Source organism: Elephantulus edwardii, unplaced genomic scaffold, assembly GCF_000299155.1.
Source record: "Elephantulus edwardii isolate Elephantulus edwardi_28Jun2011 unplaced genomic scaffold, EleEdw1.0 scaffold00041, whole genome shotgun sequence".
NCBI classification, from domain to species: domain Eukaryota; kingdom Metazoa; phylum Chordata; class Mammalia; order Macroscelidea; family Macroscelididae; genus Elephantulus; species Elephantulus edwardii.
This window is the reverse complement of record NW_006399791.1, coordinates 276154-291597: the sequence shown is the minus strand read 5'-3', so window position 1 is coordinate 291597 and position 15444 is coordinate 276154. Positions and strand designations below refer to the sequence as shown.

General features: G+C 44.9%; 1 protein-coding gene across 1 annotated transcript in view; it reads right to left on the bottom strand.

Moving 5' to 3' along the window:
• The window catches only part of ARNT2 (aryl-hydrocarbon receptor nuclear translocator 2), a 197412-nt gene that overhangs the window by 38027 nt on the left and 143941 nt on the right, over positions 1-15444 (bottom strand). The window contains exons 11-12 of the mRNA XM_006885116.1: positions 8305-8379; positions 1346-1497 (exon numbers count right to left, since the gene is read on the bottom strand). Of these exons, the coding sequence (XP_006885178.1) occupies positions 1346-1497; positions 8305-8379 (227 nt within the window). The remainder of the gene's footprint in view (positions 1-1345; positions 1498-8304; positions 8380-15444) is intronic.

The following is a 15444-nucleotide window of genomic DNA, read 5'->3' as shown; positions in this document are numbered from 1 at the left end:
AGCTATGTCTTGGAGAAAGTATAGCCAGAGTGGCCTTTAGAGGTGAAGATGATAAAGCTTCGTCTCATATGCTGAGACAACTATTGCTAGGGCATGCCTAGCTAGGGCTAGGACAGACTATTCTTTGGACAGTGACATCATGCTTGGAAAGGTGGAGGGTCAGTGAAAGAGGGAAAGACCCTCAACCAGACAGATTGACACAGTGACTGCTGTAATGGACTCCAGGGTGTCAGAAATTGTGAGGATGGAACAGGATAGGACAGGGTTCAGATCTATTGTTCTTAAGGTCACTATGGGTCATGATCAAGTCGAGAGCACCTAATAACGACAGCAATAACAACTGTAACAGTAGCTCAGTGGTAAGGAATTGTGCTGCCAATTCAAAGGAACATGGTTTGGAGCCATAAGCTGCTCCACAGGTGAAGGAAGGATGGGCACTTTCTTCTCATGTGATTTACTGCCTCTGGAGTAAACGTAAAACCTGCTGGAGGGTCAGGTATGAGTTAGGTCTGGCTTAAAGGTATACAGTAAAAAAAAAAAAAATAATCCAGAGAGGAGATACGGCACATGGTCACACACAGTGTGCAGGAGCTGAACCCAACATCTGACCTGTAGCTAAGAGTGTGACTTCATTTATCGTTCACAGCAACCACGTAAGGAAGGTATTACCACTCCAATTCAGAGGTGGAAAGGTGCAGGCTAAGAGAGGAAGCGACTCGTTCAAGGTCACACAGACAGGCAGTGGTAGACTCCAGGCTGGAATCGAGGTCTGTACGTCAGCACCCGTAGGGACAGGGAAAGATGTGATGCCAGCAGAGGTCTGGACATCCCCAGGTCTAGGGCAAGCAGGACTGCTATGAAGACTGGGCTGCAGAGGGAGACACCCAGGCAAGGCCGCCTGCTCCTGTGCCCTTGGGCTGCTGAGAGGCTCAGCCTCACATGCACCTCCATTCCAGCTTCAGCAACACCCCGAAAGCAGTGAGTGGGAACCAGGCACAGCCCATTCTGCTGGGTCTGGGCTCAGGAGGAAAAGAGGGAGGAGTGGAAACTGGAAATCTCTAGGACTGAGGAAGAGGGAGGAGTGGAAACTGGAATCTCTAGGGGGTGAAAGGGGTGCTGGGGGGAGCCGTCTGGAGGTCCTCTGGGTTCTCGGCATCAGGAGAGACATAAGAAGTGGAAGCACAGGAAGGAGGCAGTATTGGGGACCCATAGTCTCCACCAGTATTGCCTCTTACTCCCCACAGTGACTGTGAGCTGTAGTCAACGTCTGTGGGAGAAACAAGCCCAATCACCAGCTCTGAGGAAGGGCATGCTGAACAAGCAAGGGGAAGACGCTGCTACGTACTTGACATTGGTGTTGGTGCAGATGATATACTCAATCTCATCCGAATAGGGGTTCTGAAAGGTGAAGCTGCTGGTGCGGATCAACATCCACTCCCGGTTCTTGGTGCGGAATCGATACATGACCGACAGGACTTGGCCTTTCAGCTTGACCACCTGAGAAAACATTTGGAGAAGGAAGTCAGCGGGAGGAAAGATGGTGCCAGACAGAAGGAGGGGGGAGAGGTAGGGGCAGTGTGGTCACTGTGAGGGCTGAGGACTGCAGAATGGGGGCATTGTAGCTGAGGAGAGGGACAAGAGAGAGAAACAGAGTGGGTAAGAGAGAGAGAGAAAGACAAACAGTGAGAGAGCCCGAGTGTGAGAGAGTCAGAGAGAGAGAGCAGAGATGCAGTGAGTGACAGTGAAAGTGTATGTGTGTTAGAGAAAGAGACAAGAGTGAGAGAGTGTGAGTTTGAGTGTGAGAGACTGCGAGAGTATGTGTGTGTGTGTGTGTGTGTGTGAGTGTGCGCGTGTGTGTGTGAGGGAGAGAGAGAGTTAAGCGTGGATGAATGAAAGACACAGAGAGACAGAGGGAAAAGATGATCAAGCGTTATAGTAAGAATGGTCAAGAGAGTGAAAGGCAGAGGAAATGAGGAAGAGAGAGCCAGAAATAGTGAGAAAAAGATAATGACAGAGAAGAAGTAAGAGCGCTAGACAGAAATGAAGAGACAGAGGGAAACAAAGAAGACAGAGCGCAAGTAAGAGGGAGATAGAGACAGAAGGGAACGAGTGAGAGATTGGGACAGAAAAAGACAGAGAGAGAAAGCAGCCACCCTGTTGCTCTGCTTCCCTGAAATAGGACACTGTTTGGACCATTCTGTCACCACACCGTAGAAAATCAACTTTTTGGTGTCTATTTCATATTGTGACTTTTTTGGCTTTTACAAATCACACTCTGAAAAGTCTGCAAGCTGGAATGTTTCTCTTTTCTCTCTGGCTGCTAGGGTGCTCCAGGGTTGGGGGTAGAGCTCCCTGCTCCCTGATGTTAGTATCTTATCCAGGCAACTAGTCATATTGTCTTCATGGATTTCCTCATGTCTCACATTAAAACAATCTCTGTGTACTGCATAAATGAGATCAAATATATTCTCAAAGAAGAGGTAATAAAATGATAAGTTTAGATGTATGTACCTGTTACAACTCTTATGTTGCAATTTTCCCACAATACTTCAAAATGTATTGTCATCTCAGGTATATCCATATAAATGTTTTGAGAGATGGGATTTACTCTTTGTAGATCATAATTCTGACTGAGAGAAATTAAGTTACTCAAAGTAAGACACTATTGGTGAAAAAGTCAGGGCAGGAAAGCTGGTCTTGCTTCCAAATCATTAGATTGTCTCTGTGGACACACAGCTCTGTTGGCCTCTGTGTACACACACATGAACATGTACACACACACAGAGTCTTTCTACTGTACCTGCAGACACACAAAGACTTATAAACATACACGTATATTAAGTGTCATATAGACTCAATGGCATATAACAAGAATAATCCATGGCCTCATTCAGAGCTGGTGCATGAAAAGGAGATGGGATGAATGACTGTGGTTCCAGGCCTGTGGTGGAATCAGCACCTCAGGACACAATGGGGCCAGCAGGGCTCACCCATCCATAGGTATGTGTACACTATTCTAACCAAGAGACCAGGGTGACAACAGGTAAGAACAGGGACCTGGTCCCACAGGTCACAGGCAGCCTGACTCCCCAGCTCCTAAGACTCACACTATACTTTGTAGTTAGTTTACTCCCTCTTTGAAGTCTGCTGAGTAGCAGACTACACACATAGAGAGGGAGCGCTAGACACACTGTTACCCCTAACTCTTGGACAACAGGCCTATGTAGGAAGGCCATGCATGCTCCTAGTGTGCTGCTGGCCTGCTGGCCCCATGTCCTGGGCTGCGGCAAGCCACTCGTGCTCTCTTTTGACTACCCCGTGGCAGCTAGATGAGCTCCAAGCCCAAGGGTGTCAGATAAGGTTTCCTGGTTGGAAATCCTGGATGACAGAGGAATCAAACCCACAGATCAGAGAGGATTGTGACCTTGCCTGCAGCCACGAGCACTCATGGCTGTAACCTGATATCAAGCCTACAAACCTCAAACTAAGGATGCCAGAACCCTGGCTCTGTCCCCAGAAGAGTCAGAGGTCAAGGCTGTTCCATGGGCCGCATCCATGGGGGACCCCTGTGTGCACAGAACACACAAGACAGGCCAGCTGTTTCCATGTGCTGAGATGCACACTGCTTTCTGAAGAGGCAGGCACAGGGAGCCTTTGTGTTTTCCTTCTAGCTGGGATGCCTACAATGTGTAATTTCTCAGTTAACAAACATTTGCAAGTTACTATGTGCGCACTACAGTCAATGGTAACAAAGGAAGAAGTGAAGCTTCATAGAAGGCACTGGCAAAAAATAAGGATCCAGGAAGCAATGGAATATCAATTGTCATGTATCAATAACAGAAGCAGCCCTGGACGTGTTCACCATTTTATACCTGGAAATCTGGAGGACAGTTACTTGGCTGACTGACTGGAAGAGATCCATTTTGCTAGATAATTTCCACATTCTGTTGGATCACCTTTCTTGGGAACAGGAACAAATATGGATATCAAATATGTATGCCCTTGGAGGCAAGGATGACAAAGCTTCATTTCACATGCTTTGGACACATTGGACACATATCCTTGGATATGTACATTTTGCTTGGAAAAGTGGTGGGACAGTGAAAGAGAAGAAGAACCTTAACTAGGTGGATTGACATAGTGACTGCAGTGATGGGTTCAAGTGTGTCACAGATGGTGAGGATGGCAATGGAAAGGACAGGGTTTAGGTCTGTTCATAGGGTTGCTATGAGTTGTATTCAACTCAATGGCATATAACATCAATAACAACCTGGGTGAAAAGCACAGCCTGGGAGCTCTGGTTGTGCAAGGCAGGAAGGGAACCAGCTGTCCTGCATGTTCTGAGGGGCCAAGCTGCATGCTAAGTACCTTATCAATTACCATGCAGTCCTCAGGGCGATATTGTGTGGGTCTGGAATGCAGCCTCAAGGAGGATAAAACCCTAGCTCATAGCCTCCCATCTAAATGACAGATTGAGGTCGGATCTTGATCTCCAGATTCTGATCTCCCTGACCCATCTTCCTTCTGTGCATCTCTACTGACAAGGCAGATTCCCAGTCCCCCAGGGGCTATGCATCTAGCAAGGGCAGGAAAGACATCAACAAGCACATCCCATACCCAGGGCCTGAAACAGCCCTGGAAATGAGACGTGCAAGCATCACTGGGTTACCAGTGCAAAAGGAGACAACCTGTTGATGGGGTCAAGAAAGGGGTCCTGGACAGAGAAGGAGTTTGGAACATATGTTAGTTGGGAAGGAGGAAGGTTAGATGTTGAGGAGTGAAGATGTGTAGGGCAGGCTCTGCTGGGTGGAGACACAGTGTGAGTAAAAGTCTGGGGCATCTGGTGTGTGCCTGGGGATTAGACATGGAAGACTGAGAGGTATAACATGGACTAGACCTCACAAATGGGGTGATGCATTCACCTTCACTTAGATCCTCCACATGAAGAATAGATGGTAAACCCAGCCCAGCACGGTGTTGTAGCTTCTGTCAAATCTCCCCTCGCTTGTGTCCACCTCGTGCACAATGGTATCTGAGCATTTTGACTTGTTGTCACTGGCTGATTTTTGGAGGTAGACTGCCAAGCCCTTCTTCCTTGTCTTAGTCTGGAAGTTCTGCTGAAACTTGTTTAGCATCAGTGCAATGCGCAGGCCTCCACAGACAGCTGGCTGAGGGCTGCGCGTGAGATACACAGTCCAGGAAGTGAAGTCAGGTCTTCCATAGGGAAGGTGCTGGTTCTACCACTGAACCAACACTGGCATCCAACCCAGCCTGGGTCTTCATAAAGAAAGCTTCCAGCATCATCATCTCATTGTTATTGAAAAGGTCAGAACAGAGAACAGAAGGTGTGAGCAGAAACTGTCTTAAATCTCCCTGGGTTTATCTCTTCCCCTGACTTCTACCTGCCTGTGGTGTAGCAAGGAACCATGAGCTAAACTAAGAGCAGAAAGCCATCACTTCACCAAACTGTGGTTCTTCCGGAGTTGAACGTGCGCTAGAGGTTTCACACTGAGGCCTCTCAGATACTTTTGTTTAGAACAGGGGCTGCCTTTCAGCTGACAGAGCCCTCTCCACGCTTGCACATGAACAAGTCACTTCCCTTGATCAACATTTGTCCCCATCCCTCCTGCCAGTGGCTGGAGCCCAAAGAACACAGATGTGGGGCCGAGGCCTGGAGTGCAGGATGCCCCTGTGGCTGCTCCGCTGCTGCCCACTGAGCCCCGGGGCTGGGCCGGGGGCGGCTGATCAGGCGTTGCTGCCTCCCGCCGCCTGAGGAATGAGGCTGCAGCTCTGAGTGAGAGCTGCTAAAGCTGGATGTCAGGGCCCTTTCTTTTCTTTCCTTTTCTTCTCTTCTCAGAATCAACCAGGTTCTGAGACTGTCAGCACTTTAAAGCTTCAGATATTGTCAGGTGAGGTCCATGTAGGGAGTGGTGATGGGAGTGGAGGCTTTGGAGGGCGGTGGGTTCCTACTCCAGTCTTTTATCTCATGATCAAGGGCAGGATATTGGACTTTCTGAGTTCTGGTATCCACTGTGGAGAGGGAGGACGGCCACATTTACCCTGAGGGCAGGGGACATGTAAGAAGGCTCTGGCTGGTGACTGGGCGAGGAGGGGAGGGCCAGCCACTGTTAGAACTTCATTTCTGTGTATCCAGAAAAAGGAAGCTGACAGACCTGTCCAGGAAGGGCTGAACTGTGTGCTCTTCCCTTGAATAAGTGTTAAAAATCCTATTCCCTCTCCCTATGGATTTAATTCTGAAGATGAGCACGTATCAGTAGGATGTGTGCTCAACCTAAACACTTCTGAGTCATAAAGATGCAGGTCAGACACAGAGACAGGAACAAATGGGGAAAGGCAGATGCTAAACCCCTTATGCTTTATTGTGGAGACACAGGAAGCCACTGCCAGGTTTTAAGTGAAAATGTGGCAAAAATTACTTATGTTTTAAGGGTGGCTTGGAGTTGGACAAGAGTGAAAGCAGGAAGTCGGAGAGGTGTCTCTGTGCGTGGTGGACACTGGAACACAGTGGCCACTGACGCAGACCCGGCCCTGCCTTCACTCAGAGCTTGGCTGTGAGGCAAGTGCCCTCCACAACATGTGCAGAGCAGGATTCTCTCAGATGAAAACATAAACGAGGCTCGCTCTTGAAAAGGAACTCCAAAGCACTGGGCTTTATTTTGGGAAGTAATGTTTCCATCCCATTCTTTTCAAGGGTTGCAGTAAGACAGGAGTCCTTTGAAGAGGCCTGCACTGTCTCCCAACTTTTCCCAATTTGGGCTCCCAGGAAAAACCAGTTGACACTGCTATCAACTCCAACTCATGCTGACCAGTGTGTATCAGAGAAGACCTTGGTGCATGGTGTTTTCAGTGGCTCTGACCTTCCGGAAGCAGATGGCTAAGCTTTTCTGGAGGGCACTCTAGTGGCGTGGTCCCTAAGGGGTTGGGGTAGGTGGTCGTCTCAAATCTCCAATCTCTTATTTAGTGACTGAGTGCACTAACCATACCGACCAGGAATTGTGCTCAAGAGGTAGCAAGCCTGAAGTGAGAATCCAGGTTCTGTCACTCATTAACCGTGTGACCTTACAGCACTGTTACCTGTCAGACCCTTACTTTCTTTATCTGTCAAATGAGGGCAATAGTGCCTGAGTCCAGGGGCTTTTAGGAAGAGTAAAAAAGGCAGTAAATGTGAACCAAAAAGGGTTCTCCGCATTGCCTCATGCCTTGTAGGTGCTCCATAAAGAGCAACAATGACGCTAAAAGCACAGTTAACATGGTGGCCAGGGGCTCAGAATCCCAAGAATCATCCAGAATGTCAATCTTGCCCTCATCATCTCTATCCAAACCATCACTGATCTAAGAAATGCCTCCTTAATTTGCCTCTGGTTTTTGGTTGGGTTTTTTCCTGTTTGTTTTTTTAAATTATTTTTTCATTTTATTATTTGTGTGTGTACTGTCGAACTGGATCGAGCTTGTACAGGATTGCCCCTCCAGCGGAGCACCTGGTGGATTCGAACCGTGTGTTTTTGGGATTGCAGTGCAGCATCTTGCCACTAGGCCACCAGAGCTCCTGCCTCTGGTTTTTAATTACTGCTGCCTCTGCCCGATTTTCAACCTCCTCGCCCTGGTCTGGAATATAAACAGCCTCCTGACTTGCCTTTGTTTGCAGTGTTTTCCCACATCTGTCTGTTCAGTACAGTGGGGCTGCCAAAACGGCTTCTCAGAAAACACTGCTCTGCTCAAGATCCTTAAAGAAATCCTCATGTACCCTTGAATGACTCAGGAGAGGATTTCAGCTCCTTGGCACGGTGACCACAGCCCTTTATAATGTGGCTTTATTTTTATCACTGTGCACTGCCTCCCTGTAAATTGGCCAGGACCACTCCAAGCCACAAGGAACTGACTATAATTTTCCCAAGAGGCCATGTTCCTCTAAATCTCTGTATGCTGGCCCCTCAGTCTAGAATATTCTCTCCGTTCTTGTACTGAGAAGCCTATACTCATCCCGTGTGATCCTTCTCAACCGTTCCCTCCTTTTGGGGACTAGTGTTGATTCTTCCCCACAGAGTAAACTTCTCTGTCCACTGGGGCATTGTCTTCACAACCCATTACTAACCCGTTACTCTGTAATTACGTCCTGATATATGTGTCCTCCCACTGGTCTGTGAGCACCTCCAAGGCAGACGCCCTGGCTAAATGACTTAGATAGCACCTTGGAGCCTGCCTGGTCCCCAGGAGGCGCTGCTGTCCTGCCAGCCACATTCACAGGAACTCAGGCTTCTACACCAGCTATGAGTTTGGCCTTACCTGCTGGAAGCTCTCACGCAGGTGACTCTGATCCTCTGGGTGGCAGAATTCCAAAATGTCCTTTCCCAGAAGGTCCTAGATAAAACAGACAAGCTTTAATAATTCCAACATCCACCGACAAAAGTAAATGCTATTAGACACACATAATCTGGAACTATCGATAATAACAGACATTAACTTGCAAGTCCATACACAGGCTGGCAGGCAAGACAAACAGGTATGTGTGGGCAAATAAAACTACATCCAGGCCCACACAGATTCAGCAGGCAGTATTTCTACATAAGTATCTGTCCTCTGAAAATCTACTGCTGAATATCAGTCATAGAGTAGAACACACAGGGCAAAGTGACACAAGCTCCTTGTTGACTACGCCTCAGAGAAATCCTATGAACAGCAAATCCGAGCCTTGCCCTCACCTATGCAATCCTCATCATCCCTGACAGCCTCAAGCCCACTGCTATAACCTCTACATCGATCCATCTCATTGAGGGTCTTCTTTTCTTTCTCCAACCTCCACTTTTCCAAGCCTGATGTCTTTTTCTAAGGATCGGCCCCTCCTAACACCAGGCCCAAGGTATGTAAGATGAAATGTCATCAGCCTTGCTTCCAAGGAGCACCTGGCTCACACTTTCTCCAAGGCAAATCTGTTTGTTCTGACAGTCCATGGGATATTTGGCACTCTTCTCCAATACCACAGTTCAAAGGGATTGATTCTTCTTCAGACATTCTTATTCATGGCTCAACTTTCAGGCTGTTGTTGTTATGTGCTGTTGAATCACCTGGGACTCATAGCGACCCTATGCACAACAGCCCTAAACCCTGCTCTATCCCTTGCCAATCTTATTGTGTCCAACACACCTTCCCCATTACCCCAGTGACTGAATCAATCCATCTCATCGAGGGTCTTCCTCTCCTGTACTGTCCCTCCACCCTCTCAAGCATGACGTCCCTTTCCGAGGAGTGATCTCGCCTTGCAACATGTCCAAAGTATGTCAGACGGAGCTTCAGAATCCTTGACTCCAAGGAGCAGCCTGGCTTCACACTCTCCAGGATGAATCTGTTTGTCCTCCTAACAGTTCATGGTATATTCAATACTCTTCTCTAGCACCACAGCTCAAAGGCATCAACTCTCCTTCTGTCACCCCTAGTTAGATACATAGTAAATAACTAAAAAGACCATGGCCTGAGTCAGGTGCCCCCTACTCTTTAAAGTGACATGGTAGCTATTTAGCACCTTGGCAGGACCTTTGACAGCAGATTTTCTAATGACATACATTTTTTAAATTACTGTTTTGTGTCTTAGAAGTAAGGAATTCTACCAATCCAAAGGAATGCGGTTCAAAGCCACCAGGTGGTCCATGGTAGAAAGACTGGTAATCTCCTTCTGAAAACCTACTGGAGGGTCAGTTACGCGTTGGTTCCAACTTGACAGTACTGAACAGCAATCAAGAACAATACCAATGCTTTTGTTGATTATCGGTCCAAGTAATCTATCATGATGCTGCCTACAACCCTGCTTGCTGAAATTGAGGAGGACCTGAAGCACGAGCTGAAAAGGGACAAGGACTGCAGCCTTCAATATGGACTGAAGTGTCAATATGTTGAAGCTCAACATTAAGAAAACAAAGGTTTTCACCACTGGACCAACTGGCAGCTTGAGATGGAGAAGATATTTAAGATTGTTAGCAACTTTAGCTTGCTTAGTTCCACAATAAACACTCTTGGAAATCAGCAGCCCAGAAATGAAAAAAAAAAAAAACACCCAAAACTAATTGTATTGGGAAAGTGTGCTTCAGGGACATCTCCAGAGTACTGAAGAGCAATGATGATCCAGGACATGTTCTCCACAATCACTTGCTCTGCATCAGAAAGCTGGACAGTGATTACAGATGATAGAAGGAGAATTGATGCCTTTGAGCTGTGGTTCTGGAGAAGAGTACTGAATATATCATGGACTGCTAGGAGAACAAATAGGTTCATCCTGGAGAGGGCAAAACCAGGCTGCTCCTTGGAGGCAAGGATTCTAAAGCTCTGTCTGACATACTTTAGACATGTTACAAGGAGGGATCAGTCCTTGGAGAGGGGTGTCATGTTTGGGAGGGTGGAGAGATAGAGCAGGAGAGGAAGACCCTTGATGAGATGGACTGACGCAGTGACTGGTGTAATGGGGATGGGTGTGTCAGAGACAGTAAGGTTGGCTTAGGATAAAGCAGGATTCAAAGCTGTTATACAAAGGGTCGTGGTTCGAATGCACCAGCTTCTCTGCAAAATACAGATGACTAATTGCCTCCTGTGCCATTTAAAACCTCTGAAAATCAGCTGGAGGGTCAGCTACGAGTTGGTTCTGATTCGATGATACACAACAACAAAAACAACAGTCTCCCCTTGGGGTGGTCTTGGAGCTGGCTTCCTGATACCCACGCTTAAGTTCCTTTGGTCTTGCTCAATATCAATTTCAAATTTTGCTGAAGCACTAAATCAGCAGCTTTAGAATGCAATTTCATATTTGTTTGCCTAAACCATAAGAAACATATTTTAATAAACATAAAAGGGAAGGAAATGATAGCCTGAGGACAGATGAGTTGCCTATGAAAACTGGAATGGTTTAAATGTGAAGACTGTAGCTCTCTTATGACCGGAGAAATGCTGTTATCATAAAATAATGGTACTTGTTAAAAGCTTGTTTACTATCTACCTTCATTAGTCTATGTTTTCTACAAAGGACCTAACATTAACCCAAAACAAAGCACATTTCACAATAAAACAGGCCAGAGTAAGATAAACTGTCAAAAGTCTAAATATATTATCGGAAGAGATCCAGTTGGAAGTACCTTAACAGCAAGATTTAAACTGACTCACTGACCAGAACCCAGGTCACCAAATGGCTCGTGTGTGGGCTGATTCGGGGTGGAGGCGGGGAAGGCTAACCTGGGCACTCATGCCCATCTGAAGTCTTGGTGGAAGTCTGACAGGCTGAAAACATGTGCCATTGGGGGTTATTTGGGAAAAGATAATTTTCCTCTTTTAGTCTGCCTAAGAATCTCAAGATCTGCATGAATCTCAAGACACAGAGGGGTAGTCCTGGTGGTACAGTGATTAAGCACTTGATTGTTAATGGAAAGGCTTGTGGTTGGAGCCTATCAATAGTTTCAAGGGGAAAAGACCTGGGGACTGGAGTCTGTAGATGAATCCAAATCAAAGGGCAAATGTACTGCCATCAAATCCATTCAAACTCACGGTAACCCTACAACACATTTCTGAGACTTTAAATCTTACCAGGAGGGGTCGCTTCACCACTTTCCATAGAGCAGCTGTTGGATTTGAACTGCTGACACTGTGAAGCGGTACTACTATGTCCCATGGGGTTACTACAAGTAGAAAGTTGGCTGGGTTGTGCCTGACAAGCTCACAGAGATGCAGACCTCTATGAAAGGCTTTAATATTCCAGCTTTGGACTATCTCTAGCTTCAAAGCATACACATAAATGAAATGCTTAAATCACTGCCTCCCAAACTTTGTTCCCTAGCCTTTTAAAAAAGCCTTTTGTATTCTTCATTTTGACATTCAGAGCACTGGGAAGAAATCATATCATGTCAACACCTGCTGCAGGCCTTTATGAAGCTTGTTTTATTCTGAATCCTCACAACTGAACCAATAAGCATGGTAGATGAAGATTGAAGCTGTTAAGGTTTTCTTTAAAGTTCTAAAGAGCAAGGATGTAATTATAAAGACCAAGGCATGCCTGATCTAAGATATGCTTGACCTAATTACTTCATACATTTGTGAACGTGGGAAAATGAATAAGGAAGACAGAAGAAAGAATTATCCCAATTTTTGAATGGAAAATCAATGCTCTGTAAACTTTCTCTCAACTCCCAATAAAAAGTTAAGGAAAAAAAAAATTCCACAATCTACTTTTCAATAGTGAATTATGGTGCTTGGATTCTACAAGGTCAGTTCTCTTGTTTTGGTTGAGTCTCAGATGTGGACTGTTTTTTTGTTTTGCTCTCAACTGGGTGTGAAAGGATTGAATTTTGCCTTGTATTTAAAAGGCAGTTGGGCCCGTTTTAATTGCGTTTGGGAGGAACATTCTTCAAAGTGGTAGAGCACTGGTCTGTCAGTTTACTGCATAGAGGTAACTTGGGATTGCTGTGATGCTGAACACTGTGACACGATTACCCATGTTGGACAGCGTTTGGTAGACCTCCCATATTGGGACAGGCTTGGAAGCAGGTCTGGCATCCACTTCCTAAACAACCTGCCTCTGGAAACTCTACGAACTTAGAGAAACGATGATAGTTATACCACAGGGTCCAGGTCTTTTGTTTATAGGGTTGCTATGTGTAGTCCTTGATTCGACAGCATTTAACAACAAACAACAGCAGTAAGGAGTTATGCTGCCAACTCAAAGGTTTGAATCCACAGTTGCTCCATGGGAGAAAGGTGGGGGAATCATCTCCTGTGTGATTAACTGCCTCTGAAAACATGCTAAAGGGTCATCTGTGGAATGATACACACCACCACCACAGATTTCCAATACTTGCACACACACTGTTAGACAATAGTATTCATCGGCATCACCTGCTCATCTCCCTAATTTCATAGCACTATAAGGGAAAACAAGAGCAGATGGTAACTTCCGCCTAGAGTGGTCTTAGAGCTGGCTTTCTGGTACCTACTCTTAAGTCAATGCCTTTTAGTGAAGAGTATTCAATATCCTACGTGCTGCCAAAAGAACAAACAAGCCCATCTTAGAGGAAGTGCAACCAGAGTGCTCCTTAGAGGCGAGGATGGTGAGCCTTCATCTCACACACCCTGGGCAAGTTGCCATGAGGGTCCAATCCTGGAAAGGTAGATGGTCAGGGAAAAGAAGACCCTCAGTGAGAAGAACTGATAGAGCAACTTAGTAACAATGGACTTGAGCACAGTAGATAGACTGTGAGGATGGCTTGGGACCAGGCAAGGTTGAGATCTGTTGTCCCTCCAAGACTCAACAGCACCTACCACCACTACCACCACCAACAACAACAGTGTCTTTCTGAATCAATACCTAGAGAGCTTATTCAGTTTTCTCTCATTAAGCACATATGCCATTTTTTATATAATGTTTCTAATCAATGCAAAATCAAAAGGCTTTTTATTCTCAAAAGTATCTAAATACACACAAGAGTTGAAAGAAAGTACAATAAATACCTGTATACCCTTTACTTAGATTTAAAAACTGTCATTGTTGTGCTACATTTTCCCTTTCTCTCTTACAGTACATTACATACATATATGTAGGTACATATGGTTATGAGTTTTGGGGGGAGTCCTGCACCGGGAGATGTTCAGCTAATCCAAAGGCTTTGTCTCCCTGGAGGTTTGAATCCACAAGTGCCTCCACTGGAGAAAGATGGACAATTTCTGTTCCATTTAAAACCCTAGAAATCCACTGAGTTGGTTCTGAGTTGATGGCAAAGAGAGTTTGAGTTTCAGATCTATGCATATATGTATACACATATGTGTCTACACATTCTTAAATTTTCTGCTGAACTATTTGAAAATTAGTTGCAAACTTCTCCCCTAAGTATTTTGGTATTTATCTCATAAAAGTGACATTATATTACAAAATCACAATATGCTGTTATTACACTCAAGAGAGGAAAGAACTATCCCATAAAGTCATTCAATATTTATCCCATCCATATTAATACTTTATCACTTGTCTCCCTAGTGTCTTTTATAGCTGCATTTCTATAGGCCCTGGACCCAATTAAGGCACTCACATCACATATTATTTTCCAAGGTCTTTGATATGCTTTAATTTGGAAGAATCTCTCTTGCCTGATGTTTCTCATGATATAGTCTTTTTTTGGGGGGGTGTGCTTGTGTGTGTGTGTTTCTAAAAAGAATATGGAACAAAGATTTGTGAAGGTCCCCATGAAAAACAGGTTTTCAAATGCATTTGAAACACCTGGAGTTCGGTAAAGCGCACATCTTTGCTCGAAGATTTTTCAGTATTTATTTTTCCATGTGTTTTGTAAGCCTCCAAAAAGGAGATTTCATATTACTAGAGTGAAATAACAGACTTATTTTGTCAGAAATAAAACCAAAGAATTTTACTGAAGGATAAAGCCTTTTGCCAAATGGGGAAATACACAAGTATTTTGGTAAGAGTCTGCAGTGTTTTCTAAATTGTAGGAAGAATTGTTGTTGGTGGTGGTGGTGTGTGCCACTGAGTCAAAACTGACTCATAGCTGATCTTCCAAAGGGTTTTCAGAGACAATTTAATCTCACAAAACGAGATTGTCCATCCTTTTCCCAGAGAGTAACTGGTAGATTCGAACCGCATGCCTTGGGGAGTGCAGCGCAGTCATTTACAACTAGTGCACCAGAACAGGTTTTATTCGCTGGATTTAGCAGAGCCCCCTGGATATAGGGTGGAGAAGGCATTTATATAGCAAAAAAACTATAAGGATTTTGTTAAGTTACAAGGTTTCTTGACATAAATTTTACCCTAACATTAATTTAAAATATGTTTGACTAAGACATTCGTTGTGACATTAGTAAAGTTTTGTTACACTCTGAGATTGTGACATCTTGAGATTTGCTTAATAAGGCACTCTGTTAGAAGAATTTGAGTCACAGCTGTATGTCTGCCCTCTGCCCCTTCCCGGATCTTAAGGTAACAGACTTCTGACTTGAAGTTTTACAGGGTTAGCAAAAAGAGAGCAGAGGATCTTAGTGCAAATGAAATTTGATTAAGACTTGGTTAATCGACATTTACTTTGGTTGCTAGTTAAGAGGCAGTTATAAATTTCATTTTAATGTTATCAATTTTAATTCTATTTCTTAACCTCTGGGGAAAGGCTTAAGTAATACATTCTTTTTTTAGACTAAGATGAGCAAGTATTCTCAACTGATACTTTCAACAAACAATTCTTCTAAGTCAAAATCCTGACTTTCACTTTGTGTTTACAACAGTTACACTTTGGCAAAAGGCAGATGGACAATGGAGTTTGACTTATGGCCCCAAGTAATACTATTTCAGTTATGGCAATACCTCAGTTTTACGTTTTCAAATTCAAACACACAGTATTTACCAAAATAGATCACAGAGTCACTTTGTAATGGGAAAATCATAGAATTGTTGTTGTT